This window comes from Sander vitreus, chromosome 10, assembly GCF_031162955.1.
Source record: "Sander vitreus isolate 19-12246 chromosome 10, sanVit1, whole genome shotgun sequence".
Classification (NCBI taxonomy): Eukaryota; Metazoa; Chordata; class Actinopteri; order Perciformes; family Percidae; genus Sander; species Sander vitreus.
This window is the reverse complement of record NC_135864.1, coordinates 14,130,761-14,150,095: the sequence shown is the minus strand read 5'-3', so window position 1 is coordinate 14,150,095 and position 19,335 is coordinate 14,130,761. Positions and strand designations below refer to the sequence as shown.

Below are 19,335 nucleotides of genomic sequence, written 5' to 3'. Positions count from 1 at the left end.
TTCTCTTTTTGTGAGTTTTTGTTCACATATCATTTGAAGTAAGGATTTCCAAAGATCCTTTTTGTTTCTCTGCTACTGAATACCACTACTTGTAAAGCATTCATTTATCAGCAAATGGGAGTGACAGTGCACACAGTGCGTTGTAGCTATGACAATCATTTATTTGTTTCATTTGTTTAATACAGAAGCACATACCAAATCATGAAAGTGTCTTTAAAACATTTAAACATACCCATATCATTTTTTTTTTAACCTGTACATTCTTTATAATGTAGACTGCTTCTGTAATTATCAGTATGGTGGAATTTAATAGTCATTCAGTCAATATAAATTACACAGCTTTTTTTTTTTGTTATGTATATCTTACTTATATCATTTGAAGTTGAAATAGTATCAAACAAAAAGAAGATTTGAACATTTGTTAACCAGTTATAGTTATAAAATCTATAACCTTTAAATTTCAGGGTCAGGATCTTCCACATCAAATGCTAGCATTTGTTTAGTTAATCCCATAACATGGTTTATCCAGCGGTAATAAAGGGATATTCGGGTGTACACACCATATTTCCCCTGCTTTGCACATTCTTCCCCCCAGCTCACAATGCCCGTAAGGAACCATGTGTCATGAATACTGTTTGTGTGGGGACCTCCACTGTCCCCCTGACAGGCATCTTTGGCCTCATTATAGTACCCTGCGCAAAACATGACTTTACTGATCCTGGCACTGCTGCTCTGCCTACACACTGTCTGATCTGTAAAGGGAACCTCAACTTTCTGCAAAGTGTTAGCCGTGAACCCATGGAAGCGTGTTCGCCCCCAGCCACTAACCGTGGCTGGGGAAGACTCCTTCACTAGGGCCTCAATAAAAGCCTTGGGCCCGATGCAGATGGGTCGGACAGTTGTGGAGAAGGTGATGGGACTTTTGAGGTACAGCAGGGCGATGTCATGGTTGTACAAGCATACACTGCTGTTGTAGAGAGGGTGCACATGCTGCTTCGACACGTCATAATCCTTCTCTGTGCCCTCGTTGATGTAGATGTTGTGCTCCCCTGCAGGTAGAGATATTACATTTATCACTTATTGTATTGATCTGTATAGATTTAGTCTAAAATAAAATACATGCAGTGGATATCTCAAAGCAGATGGCAAAATAATTTTCTTTGGAAGTGTAAAACATGACATGAAATTAAGAATTTCAAGGACTAAAATACACAAAACTTAACACTATAGTGCTGCAATAATGATTATTTTATTATCGATTAATCTCACAATTGTTTTCTTGATTAATCTATTGATCATTTGGTCCATACATGTACATTTTGGAAAATGGTAAAAAAAAAAAGGCCCGATACATAAAGGTAATGTCTTGAAATTGCTTGTTTTGACAAAGCAACAGTCCAAAACCCAAACATATTCAGTTTACTAACACATAAGAGAAGCAGCAAATCCTCAACTCAAAAGCTAGAACCAGTCATGTTTTGTCTTTTTTGCTTGACTCAAACAATTAATCATGAATCAACACACACAACTAGTTAATTAACGGATCAATTAATCGACTGTTCCATCATGCTTTAGCAGAGGTAAAACTGATCTGTGGCAGTGAATCTTACCTACTCTGACGAAGAAGGCGCCTTTTGCCTCCACCAGGCAATGAGCAGCAGTGATAACCCACTGTTCGCTGACAATGGAGCCCCCACAGAATATCTCACCACTGGGACGCGCTACCAAGGCTACCTGAATAAAAGACGGAGAAAAGCTGTGAATAGCTACAAGAAAGTGAACATACTACAGCTGCTGTGTATTCTCCATGATGTATTTCCAATAACAAAGCCTCACATGCATCAAATACTGTACTGTACTTCCATACAATACCTGCCATGGGATCTCTCCTGGGATTACCACCTCACCACCTACGATGCGTTTAAAAGGCCTAAGTTGCTCCTCAATGGGGACCTCAGTGGGGACCTCAGTGGGGACCTCAGTCAGGACCTCAGTGGGGACCTCAGTGGGGACCTCAGTGGGGACCTCAGTCGGGACCTCAGTGGGGACCTCAGTGGGGACCTCAGTGTCACGGTACACCCACAGGGGCAATTTCTTTCGTGACTGGTTTTCTACAGAGTCATTTGTGGCAGGAAAAGGCACCGAGGTTCGGGTTGGAGTTGAGGAAGGGGATGCAATAGTGGTGATGTTGTGTGAAATGGTGTTCCACAGGCTTGCATTTCCACTGCCGAACAGAGACCTTCTGGATTCTGCACTAACCTCTGTCAGGGCAGTTCTGCCACATGGAAATTCAACTGGTGATGTGTGAAAGGAAGAGTCACATTGTGGAAGTTAAAAGTCATTATCATGGTATTTAGCAGGTAATTCATTACAACTACATTGATACCTTCTGGTTCACATTTAACTCCGTCATGCATCAGTCTGTATCCCCTTGCACAGGAACATTTTGCTCCCATGGTTCCCCTTGATTCACAGAAGTGCATACAGTGTCCGTTATTTACATCACACCTTTTTTCCATAACTGAAGAGAAAAAACACACATTATTGATTAAAGCCCATCTTCTTATTATACACTGTCGTTCGTTGCCATAAAGTATATAAGAGCTCCTGTTTGTTTTGTTTTTCAGTTGTCAAACATCTATTGTGTGAATACTGAATGCATTTTTGCACAGAACAAGCACATTCAAAAAGGATCTCTTGATGGCCGGTATGGACAGGGGGAACGATTACACCAACCACAATGTGTCAATGTGCATATGGGCACATACAGTCATGTGAACAAATTAGGACACCCATGCTAAAGTTGACTAAAAAGAGGAATAAAAAAATAATCTTTAGGAAATTGATCTTAATGCCTTAATTAAAAAAATGAGGAAAAATCCAATCTTTAAGGACACCAATTTTCTTTGTGAATGAATAATGTATCGTAAATAAATAAATGTTCTTTCTTAAAATACAGGGGGCATAAGTACACCCCTATGTTAAATTCCCATAGAGGCAGGCAGATTTTTATTTTTAAAGGCCAGTTATTTCATGGATCCAGGATACTATGCATCCTGATAAAGTTCCCTTGGCCTTTGGAATTAAAATAGCCCCATATCATCACATACCCTTCACCATACACAGAGATTGGCATGGTTTTATTTCAGTTAGCCTAATAGCTGGTTTGATTTGCATTGAGAGATGATTTCATGGAAAGTACACCATGCCAATCTTTATGTATGGTGAAGGGTCTGTGATGATATGGGGCTATTTTAATTCCAAAGTCCAAGACATACTATCCGATGACTTTTTTCAAAATTTTCAAAATTGCTATACTATGACTTTCCGACATACTATACTATGACTTTTTTCAAAATTTTCAACATGCTATACTGTAACTTTTTTCGACATGCTATATACTATGACTTTTTTTATTTTTATTTACGATATACTATTCTATGACTTTTTTCGACATACTATACTATGACTTTTGTTTCAACACAGGTCACACAAAACTATGTACTACACTGTCAAATAAATGTGTGATTTAGGTAAATGCAGTCAATTCTCACAGAGAGGGCACTTTGACTGTTGTTTTTAGAATATCCAAAAACACAAATAATCTAATTGTGGGACCTAAAACAAGACTGGTGCTGGATGCCAGCCATTGATTTAACAGAAGAAGGGAAAGAAGGTGTCTAGCTGTTTATCCTTTGAGGCTGAGATCTGATCTGATATTATATTCTCAGAAACTTTGGATCATGTAACAAAAAAAATCTAATTTCTTTTGATCACATTTATAAATAGAGCCACAGGACTTTCACTTACCAATCTCACAGTTGTTGCCAGTGAAGCCAGACGGACATTCGCAGGTGTAGTAGCCAATGTGGTCTTTGCATGACCCATGGTTCAGACATGGGCTTGATTTACACTGATTGCCATCTGAAGAAATCCAGACACAGTAACTCTAATGACCTCATTTTGTATAGTACTTTCATAAAGCAATGTTTACTCAGGGAAAAAAGTGGAAAGAAAAACATCTTTGCATAAAAGCGTGTCTAAAATACAGGTCGCATTACAAGATGAAAATGATCGCAACAAACAAATTAGACAAACAAAGACACAGTCACAGTCAGTTTGGCTTTGGAAGAAGTCTGTTATTACAGTAAAGACATTCTTACCTTCATATCCCTCCCAGAAATCCATCTAAAATACAGGGGAAAGTCTCTGGTGAGAACAGCCAGCAAAAACAAGAATATGTATAAATTAAAAACAAGATAAATACATAAATAAATACCCACTGTCTTTTTATAGTCCTCAAAGATCTCCCTGGCCTCTTCCAGGTTACATACTTCCTCCATACACTCTCTCTCCAAGTTGCCTTGCAGCAGCTCCTCAAACACACCAGTGTTGTAGCGTTTGTGTCTCTGCAGAATGCTGTCGGCTGCCTGACTGGACAGGAACACTGGGCCTGAGGCTGGAGCTAGGGTTAGAGTGAGCAAAAGGAAAGTATAGTTAAACATAGTTAGTGTTTAACTGTCTTCATCTCATAAGCCACAAAAACAAATATGTAAAGTATAGAGGTATTCTTTTCTATATGAATAAAGTTCATAAAAAGGATGATCCTCCACCTGGCACATGTACCCACAACACTCTAAAAGTAAAACTGCAACTAAAATAAAAAATAAATCTCAAGTCAAAGAGAAATTATTTGTGAGCATCATAAAGATGAAACATAAAATACCTCCATAGCACAGTTGAAAGTCCAAAAGCAGCAAACAGAAGACAGACAAAGAAACTAGTGCCATTTCAAACAGCACTGGTATCCTGACACACACACACACACACAAACACACACACTGACAAACAAACACACACACACACACACACACCCCACTCCAAAGTACAGAGCTCTGTTTGCACATGTACACTTACGATTAGTTTAATGTTTGTTCAAAGAAAAACATCCTGACTCTGTCTGAAAACTGGTGTGAAACAGCATAACATCTCGACATGCCGGTTTTCACCCTCCAGTTGTGCAGTGGTATGCACTGTAAGTTCTTTATTTCATTACATCGCTAGCCATAAACCAAACACATTAATTGTTTCTATTTATTTATCACAACTGGATTGCCTATTTACATAAATAACTCAGGCTTATATCAATGAGAAGCTTTAAAAGCATTATAATCAACAAATGTGATTTTTGCAAAAATGCATTGAGCAAACTAAGCACTGCGCAGAATTCAATATTTCCATTTATTTTTCTTTCTTCAAATCCTCACTCTATCTGTAATATACATGTAACTATTTGGTTTAGTTTGTAACAGTGTTTTATACATTCAATTATTCTTCATTATATGTCCTAAATATGTGATACTCTGAGGCTGTCCCTTTAAATCTTCTTCAATGTGAATTATTGTGATCTCTGCAGATATCTTCATTGTTTAAATTGGGCTTGAATTAGTCTGATAACATTTGTGGAATGAATTAACCTAAATTAACTTATGAAGTTACATGTAATTAAAGTCATGCTTTTCATGATAAATCCAGCTTCTGTGTCCAGATAAAATGCACTTTGGAGTTTTCACCACAAGATGGCGTACATACACCTCAGTCATTCAACATAACACAACAAGACAGTAATAGTAATATGTACCAAAAACTGTGTACAGTATTGTGTGAAGCGGGTATTAATAGTTCATTCAAGATATTTTCAATAGTTTGGCTATATTTAACATTTGGCCTTTATTGAACTGGGTAGGGTGCAAACAACCGCAGTTGTTGTCACTCACAAAACAATAATACACTTAGTCAGTGCAGAAAAAGAAAAAGATGATGATGCAGTGGTCAAGGGTGATATGAAGCTTGTACTGATTCAGCGCACCAGCTCAGGATTGAACTCTTTTTGTGATCTGGCGTATAAGATGCAACCCATCACTGGCTATGAAATCCCCCCAGAGGGAGTCCAAAGTCTTATCAAGTGTTGGCAACTATTGACCGGAGGCATTTATATTTCATTGAATCGTTCAGAGGTTAAATAATTTATTCACTTGTGTAATTAACACTGTCTGCTCAATACAAGAGCTTCTCTGTCATTTCTAGCCAGGATGAGTTTCAAAGTAAAGTAGTTAAAGTGCGTAGCACAGTTTTCTGGGGTAAACATTTTCATAGGTATTCCAACTATAGTCCTAAACACTGCTCTATGCACACTCTGCACTGCCCTTGTTGAGTCATATTTCTAAGTCCAATTCTGAGCCTTGTGGAGAGGCTGTGGGCTTGATAACCTCAATGGCATACTTTCCACACAGTCTCTCAGCCTACAGCAGACATGTGCCTGGTCTTAGGAAATAGCAACAATGTTTTTTGCTATTTGCACTTAGGTGAAGACTTGTGAGCTGAGCATGCTAACAAGACTGTTGAGATGGACAGATGAGCAGTGTGGATGCATGGGTGGATAGAAGGAAGTAAAATTGTCTGTGACTGACTAGTGATTTATGAAGATCTCCCTGACATCTATTTCTTCTCTCTTTCTTTGTCAGCACTGCACAGCTGGGGAGGCTGTGTCAGCTCCAATTAGATTAGTCACTATAGTGGGGGATCAAGTCAGGGCTTCGCAGATAATAAAAACTTTGATGTTTGCTCAGTGCTATTGATTGTTACTGCGCAGTATTTCCTGGGCTGCAGGCAGCCCAAACCTCAGTGTTTCACCAGGGACAGTGTCATTTGCAGAGGGCTTATGTTTTCCTGTTGCAAAAACCTTCTTCTAGTTGTGAGTTAGAATGTTTGTAGAGCCTAAACAATAGCAACATGATTCGGGAAAATCTGTACAACGACAAATAAACAGTAATAATTGAATTCTTTCTAGTCAATCTTGTGATATTTAAAGGCACAATCAATGATATAAATACAGTATAACCCCCAAAGGATAACTGCATTACCCAAAATAAAAATGATAATTTTCAAGTTGACAAACAGGGCTTTTAATGTGAAAAGTAAATTAATTAAAGTGTTGGAGAGTTTTTAAACGGTGACATTTGAATGATGCAATGTTAATGATAAGAAAAGATCTTGGGGCAACAGGGAAGGAGTTTATTTAGATCAGCCGTTCCTTCCAGGTTTTATGGTGGGATGACATCAGCTCAGGGCTTCTTCAGGCCATTACATGTAAATGTTAAAATTGTCATGTGGGCTTACTTATAGCTAAGCTAAGCTAAGCTATCGCTACATTTGCTTGGTGACATGCAAGCACTCTGTCTATCTAGTTTATGATCACCTTTTTTTAGCTAGTTTGGATAATATGCCCACTAGCAGTCTGAGAAAGAGGAGCTGCTGTCGAGAACATTACAGGAACTGAAGACTGAATAAGCAGTTAGACTTTGGATTCATTTATTGCCAGGTGGAGGTTAGTGAAATGTTGTTATGTGAACTCTTCATGAGACACGGACAGAAACTCTGCCACTCGCTGGGAAACATATTATTAGGTATTAGATTATACAGTAGAGAGATGGTGTAATTAAATTCACTCAGTATGAAAACAATATATTTAGAAAGAAATAAAGAAATGTAAAATAGAAGCTCACAGAAAAGAAAGTAAAGGAATAGTTTGACATTTTATGAATAATGCTTTCTTGCCAAGGTGGATGAGAAGACGACAATACCACTCTTAGACATAAGATTGGTATTGATCTTCTTATCTAGTAACTGGTAATAAAGCGAATAAGTGTAATTCTCAAAATTAGAAACTATTCCTTTAAGGTTCCCTGACTTGGAATGATTTGGTATCTCATCTCTCAGGAACAAGAAGTGTTTAATCTGTCTGAAAACAGTCTATGTTATGGCCATATTCAGAAGGAAGTTGAACTTTCTTTTTGTTGATATACATCTCTGAAAATATTATCATGAACATGGTTTACTTCAGTAGTATTTTAATAATAATAAAAATAATAATAATAATAATAATAATAATAATAATAATAATAACAACTTTTATTTATATAGCGCCTTTCAAGAAACCCAGTGACACTTTACAGAATTACTGTGGCTGAGCTAAAGGAGGGTGTAGGCTGTGGTAAACAGGTGGTGTTTCAGGAGTTTTTTAAATATGTCCAGGGATGTAGAATTTCGGATATCTGCAGGGAGGCTGTTCTAGAGGGATGGGGCTGCAACACTAAAGGCTCTGTCTCCGAAGGTACAGAGTCTGGTGTGGGGAATGGAGAGCAGGCCAGCGTCTGAGGACCGCAGGTTTCGGGGTGGGGTGTATGGATGGAGGAGGTTGGAGAGGTACTGTGGGGCAGGGCATGGAGGGATTTGTAGGTGAGAAGGAGGATTTTATATGTGATGCGGGACTTAATTGGGAGCCAGTGAAGGTGGATGAGGGTTGGGGTGATGTGCTGCCAGGTCTTGGTGTGGGTGAGGACCCTGGCGGCAGAGTTTTGGACATACTGGAGCCTGTCTAGGGTTTTGCTGGGGACCCCAGACAGGACTCTATTGCAGTAGTCCAAATGGGAGGTTACGAAAGCACGAATGAGGGTTTCTGCCACGTCTTCTTTCTCACGAGTCAGAGAGTGATGGCTGGAGTCTGGAGATGTTCTTGAGATGAAAAAAGGCTGATTTGGTGATGGATTTGATGTGAATATGGAAATAGAGGGTGGAGTCCAGGATTACACCAAGGTTGCGGACCTCAGAGGATGGGCAGATGGCGCACCCGTCAACATCCGGGATGAGATCTCCAACCTTCTGGAGCAGCGCCTTGGGGACCACAACCAAGAGCTCTGTTTTGGGCAGGGAGCTATACTGTGCTGGCAAATAGAGAGAAATGTGACATCCGTTTGATACTCAAAGACTGAATCCACACTTGTGTTACTGGGCGTTCCTCACTACACTTCAGTCTTGCGAGCCTGTACAGTAATATCCACAGGGAGCTCCTGTGATGTGAGCTGTTAAAAGAAGCACTGTGGGCCACAAAGCACTGCTGCCCTCCATCACCCCCTCCTCAAGATGAAGTCATTGACATTAATGTGATATTTGATAGAGTCTCGCTCTGTTAATTAGAGTAGTACAGTCATTTCTGTAATTTAAAGGCCTGATGCTTCACACCCATTCCCCCCGCTTGCCCACATGCATCCACACCTATACAACCACTCTGACATCTTAACAATTGGACTGAGAGGTAGAATTTAGATTTACAGGCTCACAACACAACCATAGTCCAATAGTGATAATTATGCATTTGTAGTTTGTACTGGAAATGACAGTAGTTGAAAATGTTTTATTCTGGCATATGCAATTTCATATTTTGTTGATTTATTAATTATGATCACTTCCTGTATGAGCTGGAACTAGAGATGGCCCGATACCATTTTTTGCTTCCCGATACCGATTCTGATACCTGAACTTGCGTATCGGCCGATACCGAGTACCGATCCGATACCAGTGTGTCATATATTTTATTATGTTTTAACAACTGTATACTACTATCCCTGTATGGATGTGATATTATTTCTATCTTTGTCGGTCTGGCTCAGGTTAAACTCTTTGTGAAACATGAACAAACACAAACAATGAACGCCACAGAACTTTCTTTTATTCTCCAGTTTGACAGTCCATTATAACGGAAAAATAACAAAAAAAAACTACTTTAACGTAGATTTTCTTTAGGGCTTTATTACGTGATATCGGATCGGTGCATAAACTCCAGTACTTCCCTATACCGATACCAGCGTTTTAGGCAGTATCGGAGCTCATCCCTAGCTGGAACACTTCCTCAAATCGTTTACTCGAATATAAGAAGAAATAACTTGACTGATTAATAAAATCATAGTACTCAAATGGCAGTAAAAAGGCACCATATTAAACTTTTTTAACCAGGTAAGTGAGTCAGTGACCCAGTAGTTGTTGGTCTAATTAGTTCATAGGTTTATCTAAATTTGTAAAAGCATAATTTATGGATGCATGCATCACAAATGAAGATGACTTAAAAAAATAACAAGCCAGTGCCTGGGTTTGTACAAGTATATGTACTTAGCCATTGGCAATAGTGACCCAGAAACACAGTACTATTATAAGTTCCTTTAGAAATGAGAGCTCAAGTCCACTCCTGGTTCTGTGAGCCGTGATGCAGCCGAGCTGACAGACGCTGCCGGCTCGGGGATGTTCAGCCACCGTTAATGAAAAGTGGAGCTCCCATCCCTCCTGGTCAGAAAGTGCCTGCAAGCTCACTGTTTTCCTGCTTAATGTCAAAAATGAGTTTGCAAAAAGCTACATAGGACAGAGCCAATGAGGTGGAAATGGGTCAAAATAATTTTTCATAATAAATAATCAATTCCAACTTTGCAATCTTTACATAGTAAAACATGCTTCAGGTGCTGATAACTCACCTGCCAGTGGACTGATGAGGACTTCATCACCGGAGGTAAATATCAGAGTGTCAGCTGCACCAAACATATGCAGATTATTTGTCCCACCGCTGAAATATACCCTCTATATTCTGTGACATGAGGGATATAAAAATGCAATCTGGGGAGCAGCCAAGTCAATTATGAGGTGTTATTGGGAGATATGACAGAAATACTAAATCCTGTCATACCTTTCAACCCTGACCTCTTTAGATTAGATTAGAACTTGCTGACCCCATTCTGACGTTTATGTGCGAACCTATTGACACTTGTATGGTCTTCATTTTCATTTTCAGTCCTTGGCTTTTAATATGCTGAATTTGCTGCTAATATTCATTATATTCACTTACGATGACAACATGTGAATATTTTATTTGCTTTGCTTGATGCCCAACACATATAACACTGACCTCTCCTGCATAATGCTGCATAATCCTCTTAAACCACCTCTTAAAGTGGTCATATTATGCAAATTTTCAGGTTCATAATTGTAAATTGAGATTGTATCAGAATAGGTTTACATGGTTTAATTTTCAAAAAACACCATATTTTTGTTGTATTGCACATTGCTGAAGCTCCTCTTTTCACCCTGTGTCAGGTCTCTGTTTTAGCTACAGAGTGAGACCTTGCAACTTCTGTAACATCTTTGTTGTCTGTCGCACATGCGCAGTAATAAGGATTACATGATCTAGCTAACTGTTTCTGCAACTTCGGCCTGTACAAGGCAGGATTAGCCGGGAGACTTCTTCTAAATGAGGGCGCACTTCCAACTTTGTGTGTAATACCTGCAGAACAGGGACATGTAAGTAGTTCTATACAATTTATTTTGTAGATTAGGGTGAATTAGTGTGTGTTGTAGCAGTGTTTTGCCATTGAGAACGAGCTAGCATGCTAGTGCTAGCATGCTAACGGTTAGCCTCCTAGGCCCCTTGTCTCGGCTAGTTACGTAGAAAGCCATGCAGATTTTGAACAGTTCACCTGGAGACTGAAGGCAGGACACATTCAGAAACCCGTATCTCACTCAAAACAGCATGGATGTTGTTTTTTTTCAAAGTTTGTATGCGTGTGGAAGCACCAGAGACACAAAATAACACCCCAAATCCCAGAAAAAAGTGTTTTTTTTCATAATATGGGCACTTTAACCTTATAAAAACTTCCAAAGTATGAACAAGCAAATTAAATCTTTTTTTAAATTTCCATGTTTCCTCTATTAAAACCCTCCCCACACCAAATACCGCTGAAAAAGCATGTTTTGTTTCCAAGATTGTCAAAGAAAAACCACTTACCCTAGAAAGAAGCTGAAAAAAGTATTGTTCGTCGGATTGACAAAATTCGGACCATCTGTAAATGCGTCTCCGTAGAACCCGGCGACATTTTGTAACAAAGCTCCAAAGTTAAGCCAAAATAAATTCTACGCTCTTTCAGCTTCACGTGGGAGCAATATTGTTTACGGTGTGACTCATAGCCATGTGATAAAAATTCATCCAATCCACAACTGAGACTGCACACTACAGCACAAGGACTACACACAGATTAAGCAGTGGTGGAAGAAGTATTCTGATCCTTTACTTAAGTAAAAGTACTAATACCACACTGTAAAAATACTATGTTATGAGTAAAAGTCCTGCATTGGAAATGGTACTTAAGTAAAAGTATGTAAGTATCATCAGGAAAATGTACTTAAAGTATTAAAAGTAAAAGTACTCAATGCAAAACTAGTAACTAAAGCTGTCAGATGAATGTGGTGGAGTAAAAGAACAATATTTCTCTCTGGAAATGTAGTGAAGTAGAAGTAGAAAGTGGCATGGAAAGAAAAGAAAAGACTCAAATAAAGTACCAGTACCATAAATGTGTACTTAAGTACAGTACTTGAGTAAATGTACTTAGTTACATTATACCACTGGTGTTAAGTTTGTAAAAATGTAAATAATTCTTTGTTTGAATAATGTGCAGCCAAAGTTTTATTGTTTCCCTGTATTGTAGCCTACAGTATATATGTACATGTGTACCCTTGAGGAAATATATGACCTGATTCAACTGTTTTTCTATTTTTTTGAAGAAAAAAAAATTATCAAAGAAATTTAACTTAAGTTTTTCCTTTTTATTATGCCATAATAACTGTGTTATTCTGCTCAAAAGACATTTAGGAGCTATTCCTGCTTCTGGCCATGGTTGTGCTTATATAATTTGAATAAACTGTTACCGAGTACTGAGCCGATACCAGTGTGTCATATATTTTATTATTTTTTAACAACCGTATACTACTATCCCTGTATGGATGTGATATTATTTCTATCTTTGTTGTCGCCTGGCTCAGGTTAAACTCTTTGTGAAACATAACAAAAACAAACAATGAACGCCCCAGAACTTTCTTTTATTATGCAGTTTGACAGTCAGTTATAACGGAAAAAGAACATAAATAAACTACTTTAACGTAGATTTTCTTCTACTTCCCCGATACCGATACCAGCATTTTAGGCAGTATCGGAGGCTCATCGCTACTGCAAACACTCCTCGACCTCCAGCTTGTATCCACTGTCATCAGCACCAGCCTGATTACCTTATCAACCACACTCAGAGCTTGAATCAGGCTAACACCTACAAACAGTGGCAGACGAGTAACACTGCTGCACAATATTGGAGCATTAATCTCCCTCCAACACCTCATCGTCTGTCCCAAAGAATGATTTTTTAGGACTGATCCATCCATGCACCCATACTGGCTCCTCCAAAAATATCATCAAGGGTTTGACCAAAGGTTTTGCAGTAGAAATAGTATAATCTTTGTGGAATTTACATGAACATGTAACGCGGAGTAAATACCATAAAAAAAAAACATTACTTACAGTAGCATGGCTCTCATAAATGTTTCATGAGGTGATGATGCATTTTCTAGCAGAAATCCTGCAATCAGCAGACAAACAGAAGTGATTTAGAGTTATTACGTGGCACTGGCAGACACAGCCAGTGATGTGATATCAGAGGTGACAGAGTGTGAGTCAGGAGTTTGTTTGTGCTGTACCAACCAGGCTGCAGGGCTTTGCTTTAAACAGGGTGGGGGGTAATGTAGCCCTGTACAGCAATGCCCAGCTGGAAAGGTCAAAGGGGGCCCCAGTCCATGGACACAGTGGGAATACAACCCACTGACATTTACACTCTCTCTAACCCTCGCTCTCTATACCTCATTCCCAACATGCACATGCCCTGCTATTGAGTCAGATATCTACCTCATTACCACACTTCCGTATAACTCATTAGGTAAGGTTAGAAGTCACCAGAACCTTCTGGAGCCTTGTGATGATATTACTCTCTTACTAATCATCTCAAGTACAATGATGAAAGGAGGTATTTTGAAAAGAAGATATTTGAAGCTAGTATTAAAATCCTTGCCAATTCAGCTGGAAGCGCATTGGGGTCTGTTGTTAACAAACGTAAAGTATGTAAAGACTTTGGGTGCTCTACTTATTCACAACTCTATGATGCATGTGTCTGCGTCTGGGATCTAAAACAGCAGACTCTGTTCAGAACAGAGCTGCTCAGAACAGCGCTTTTTTAAAAAGAGTTTTAAGTTTGCTCCTATTTGGGCTGTTCATGATTATATGGGCTGGATTCCTGGTTCAATAAGGAGAAAATGTGAAATGATAAGGCTGTGGAATCGTTTGCTTAATATGTCAGATAATAGGACTAATACAAAGGTGTTTCTCTGGGCCAAAGCACACAACTTTCCGTGGACTAATGACATTCATGCAGTTTTTAAAGAAGTCCAATTACAACATATATATCGTAACAATTTAACCTGCAGCATGAACACAATCAATAAGTAAGTTACTTGTAAAATTTGAAGAAAAAAGGTCAAAAGACATTTTGTCAAAACCAAAATTACGAACTTATATTCAAATCAAACATTATTATGGTCCTGAACTTTATGGTGCAGCAAACTTATCGAGGAGTCAGAGATCAGTAGTGGCTCAGTTAAGAACAGGAAACCTTCCGCTTGCCCTTGAATTTGGTAGATTTAAAAACATCCAAGGAGATAAAAGGTTGTGCGAACTATGTGAATTAGGAGTTGAGAATGAATATATATAATATATATATATATATATATATATATATATATATATATTATATATATATATATATATATATATATATATATATATATATATATATATATATATATATATATATTATATATCATTTATGTTGCTATTCTGGTATCTGGTCCCTTGCTATAAATAATGGTGTCTTGTAAGCCCGTTTGGGCTGGGCATACTTTTTTTTGTGCATGATACAATAATGAAATTATTAATTCATTCATTCATATTTTCATATCAATTAATAAAATTGTTCCTTGAGATGGGGCTATTTGCTCATGTAATGTGTTTATGATTTGCAAGTGTTGTGTGTATGTGTGATAATGCTAGTTTTGGTAGGCTAAGTAAGTATGCAATCACTCACTCTTATGAAGACATCCACTCATTGTTCCCCTCACCCTTCCCCCAACCCCAATGTCACTTCCTTGACCCCTCTGCTACTAGATGGTCAGCTCCTATGGATTTACAGTCTTCGTGATTCTGGTCTGGTGCTAAGATAGCCACTATCATAAATAAGATCCTGCACCCACTCACTGCCAGTGAACCCTAATGAGCAGTCAGATCTGAAGATTTAAGAAAAATGAGTAAATCAATACATTTTCTGAGGACTGAAAGTCGTAAGTGAGCTTTAAATTATGATTTAATAACAATAAAGAGACACATGGACAAGGACTCAGCTGTCTCCATAAAGGAATTATGGCAATAACCACCAGGACAAGTAGAAAATCTGTCAGGAATAGTCAAGGGCCATACAAATGCAAAGGACAGGTAAACTACTCCATGAGTGTACAACCAGATACTGAAGACTGTCATCTGTTAAGCTATATAAAGAAACAAAGATAATGCAAAGATACTTAACAAAATGTATATGTACTGTAAAATACCATATGCCATGTTGTGAACTTGTAATGGGTAATAACCAGTCTGTATGTGCTTGAAGCTTGTTCAATATAAAATTCCAGATACATAGTAACGATTGAAACAGACAACTTTATGCATTCAGTCAACGATTTTAATAGTGTAGCTTGCTGCTTACAGTATGACAGAAACAGTCACAATGCAACAATATAAAAAGACGAAAAGTACTGGAAGCCTGTTGGCATTACAATTAGCTTAACTTGATTTTAATTTGTCTTAATAACCATAGAGAAATAAATAATATGACTGAACTTTTTAAAATCATTTGACCATTTGAGGCAGAGCCACTCATTGAAACTTTAGACGTCTCAGGATGATTTGTGCATGTGAAGAAAGTTCAAAAGGGGTCCTGTTACTTCTAAAAATAGCAACTATATAGATCTTGTAGCCCTCAACCCGCAGGTCTTTTTCCTCTGCTGCCCCTGAGTGCTAACAGACCTGCACGACCAAGAGATGTGACATAAAGCCTGCAAAAATTGGACTGGGACTTCTGAATGACAGCTGATAAAATTAATACTTAGAATTACAATTATTGTAGTGACCCTAAAAGTGGATTAAGAGGCTTAACAATTTGGATTTTTGTCTGTAAGTGTCGCTCACTCACCATTTGGAACTGGACAGTTTAATGCAAATCGAAGAGAAGGATGAGGTGCGACTTTTAGGCTTTCAGCTGTACAGGTTTTGAAGGTAAGGACCCCACAAGCTTTAAAATCAAATACACTATACCTACATGCTGTACAGAATACATTTCACAATTAGAAGCCTAAAGGTTAAGTCAAGTTTCAAAAGGAGGCTATGATGTGCTGCTTTCTATTACACACCTACTTGAACCCCTCTTAATGGTATGGATTATATAGTCCTATTTTCTGATGGGAGAACCTACACATTTTGCATCTTTTTTTAATTTGGCTTAAACAGGTGTCAGCTTTTTGAAACATGCACAACTAGACATGTGATAACTTAATTTAAAAACAATCTAAATTGTGCCACCTTATTCCATGTATTTTATTTTGTGTTAGAGAAAAAGGGCTCAATATTATGTTTACAAAATGAAGTTAACAAGATGTTAAGATGGAAACCCTATCTGCTGTTCCACATTGTCAGTAAAACTTTTCAGCACCTGCTAAGTGTGCTTTTTCCTTATCCAAACAAAAAACAAGTTGTCATTTTCACAACATGGTTTGGTTTTTTATCTAGTTGCAGTGATTAAGGTGATCTTGTTTAACATAACATAGTATTAATCTATATCATATTGCAGAACATTTCACTGAACTATTTCGTTTTTAATGCAGTTTTGGCAAGTTCCCCCGTTTAAACGTTTTAATACCCCGGTCTGAAAATCTAAATGTATTATTATTTATTTAGCTTCTGATTGCTATGATATAGCCTCCAGCGAAGAGTCGAAGAAAACACCTCAGATCATAGAAGAGCCTACGTGCGCAAGCTGTAGCCTCAGTGAATGGGATGACGCATAGCTCTGCAAAGGCAACTGATTGAGAGCAACAGCAAGATGGTGTGCACCATGCAGCACAACCTCCTGCTTTAATTCTTCACCACATCGACAACACAGCTCACACACTGACTGCATTTACGGATGGGGCTCGTTTTCATCTCAGCGGTGCTACTGAAGTAAAAAAAGAAAGAAAAAAAAACAAAGGTCCACGGTGTGAATAGGCGCTGTAACTGGGGGAGCGCTCTCACGTTGTGTATCCTGTTGATCCTGCCTGCCGAGCGTTTAGAGGAGCAGAGCTCGTCAGTAGGGAAAGCCTCAGACAAGGAAACCTGGTCGCTCAAGCTGCACTGGATGACATCTCTCCCCCCGTTTGTTTACACATAGGACGATTGAGTGCTTTGACCTCTATTTTTTCTTTTGAATATTGATTTAAGATCTGTGGGGGGAAAAAAAAACCTGCGCTCCATTTCTCAGTTTTTTTGCTCCTCTCCTTTGTCACAGTAAAGCAGGTCGTGATTTTTTTGTATGCAACATAACGGGATTCACGGTGGGAGCATTTCCTTTCATCAAATGTGCATTGATGTAGCAGGAAACGTGGAGGAGATAAGGTAGGTTAAAGCATGGTTTAAAGACGATGGGAAGACTGCAAAAATCAGCAGGCTGATTCTTGGTGTTTATTGAAACCATATGCCCTCTTTGTCGTGTGAGTGTGTTTGGAGATCATCAATAGTTGGATGTTCCCACTGATATCGAATTGCCGTATCTCCCACGGTCTATTGTCTCGTTATTTGGCCCTGCTTCAACACCAAACGCTGCTGTTACCGTGTTATTAAAGAAACATTTCTGATGGACATTTCTCTCTTCACAGAACCCTTATCTCAGCACCTGCAACCTGTGGTAAGGACTTCGTTGAGGACAGTCAGCAGTTAAAAGGATTGCGATTCTTGTCTAAATCGGGAATTACACATCCAAACTGGGATCTATGAGCGGCAAAGTGGCGAAGCCTAAAGAAGACAAGGATGCTTCCAAGGGTAAGACGCGAGCCGTGCCTTGCACAGACTGCTTTGCCTCAAAATCACAGGTTGTAACGCGACCATGCACCCATTCATCCCTACATGGTGCTCCAATCACCCATTCAGGTTAGACTGAAAACAATAGCAGCCACTGGATGGCGAGCCGTTCCCAGCACGGTGCATGTGGATCCATGCTGTTTGAGATCTGTAGGCCTACATGCTGCACGATGTGTTGCTTTGAGGTCACATGCTTTACTTGCATTGACTTGGTGATCGTCAACAACAGAGGCAATTGGGCAAAGCGAAGAACCAGTGTTGCAGAGCAGTAGGCTGCAGTGTCACAGCCTGAGCATAAGAAATTATGTTTACATTCAAAGTAAACATGATCACGTTTAAGTGATGACAGTGACGTCGCATTGTGTCACTGCCATCATGTTGAAATGTCCCTTTGTGTTTCTCGCTCGCACCTTACATCTGCAGAGTGATACCCGCACCTTCTCATCACATCTGTACAACCATGAAGCGCAGAGCCTTTTCGGTTTCGTAGCCCTGAGCTTATGACCTATGGTGTAAAAAATCAGCTCCTTCTCCTCTCAGGGACGAAAAGGGAAGTAAACTGCTTATCCATTGCTATGGACACGGAGTGGAGACAGGTTTGCCAGAGGAACCTGGCAGGACTAATCACTGTAACCGCTCCATCTACACTGGGGATGTGCACGACACTTTACGCACCGGCACACACATTACTGCGCCTTTGTCTTGGTCCTCGTTTTTCTATTTATAATAATAAACTAATACATGGTATTACAAATTACGCAGTTTTATTGCGTCAGTAAATGTATTTCAAGATATATAGCCAAACAATCAAACTGCTTTGTCGTTTTAGCCTTGCCTGAATCATGACTTTCTATAACCTGAAGATATTTCTATGGTCAGTGCATAATCATGGTTTACTTGAGTGCAATATAATAACCTGTACTACAGTGTGGCAGCTTGCCCGTTTGCAGCCTTCCTGTTTATTTACAGTATAGCAATTCAATTGGATCCCCTTGTTGTCAGGTCCCCCCTCTGTTTAAGGTGCTCACAACAAATCAATAAACCTAATTGGTTTATTTTGGCAGCACTGCAACAAGTGAGGACGTGGGCCTGTTGATGTTACTATAAATGGTACATACAGTAATGGTGGTGGCACTACACTAAACATAGTCTGTGTGCACAAACTTTCCTTCAGTTGTTCTTCAGATTTATTTAATTCATAGCAGTGTGAGTTATTATCCTTTCAAAAATACTAGCAGCTTAGAGGCCAATTATTAATGCATAATGAACTATTGTGATATGAATATTTACCCTATCATAGGCTACGATATAAAGAGACTGCACTAAGTCACACTCAGTAGGAATATATATGATCCACCTATACAGCCTGGACAAAAATTAGGTACCTAAAAAATTTTTTTTCAGCTACGTATATCATACAT

At 38.9% G+C, this 19,335-nt stretch overlaps 2 protein-coding genes across 2 annotated transcripts in view; one reads left to right on the top strand and one right to left on the bottom strand.

Annotated features, from left to right (window-relative positions):
- Positions 1–453: 453 nt before the first annotated feature.
- f9a (coagulation factor IXa) lies at positions 454–4,790 on the bottom strand. The gene is made up of 9 exons (XM_078261416.1): positions 4,727–4,790; positions 4,284–4,465; positions 4,164–4,188; positions 3,811–3,924; positions 2,387–2,521; positions 2,062–2,294; positions 1,873–1,965; positions 1,611–1,734; positions 454–1,049 (listed from the first exon to the last, which is right to left on the bottom strand). Exons 1-9 carry the CDS (start codon positions 4,788–4,790, stop codon positions 454–456), a joined length of 1,566 nt encoding a protein of 521 aa, XP_078117542.1.
- Positions 4,791–17,826: 13,036 nt separating this feature from the next.
- fgf13a (fibroblast growth factor 13a) overlaps positions 17,827–19,335 on the top strand; it is a 98,939-nt gene continuing 97,430 nt past the window's right edge. Inside the window, exon 1 of the mRNA XM_078260371.1 lies at positions 17,827–17,875. Within this exon, the coding sequence (XP_078116497.1) occupies positions 17,827–17,875 (49 nt within the window). The remainder of the gene's footprint in view (positions 17,876–19,335) is intronic.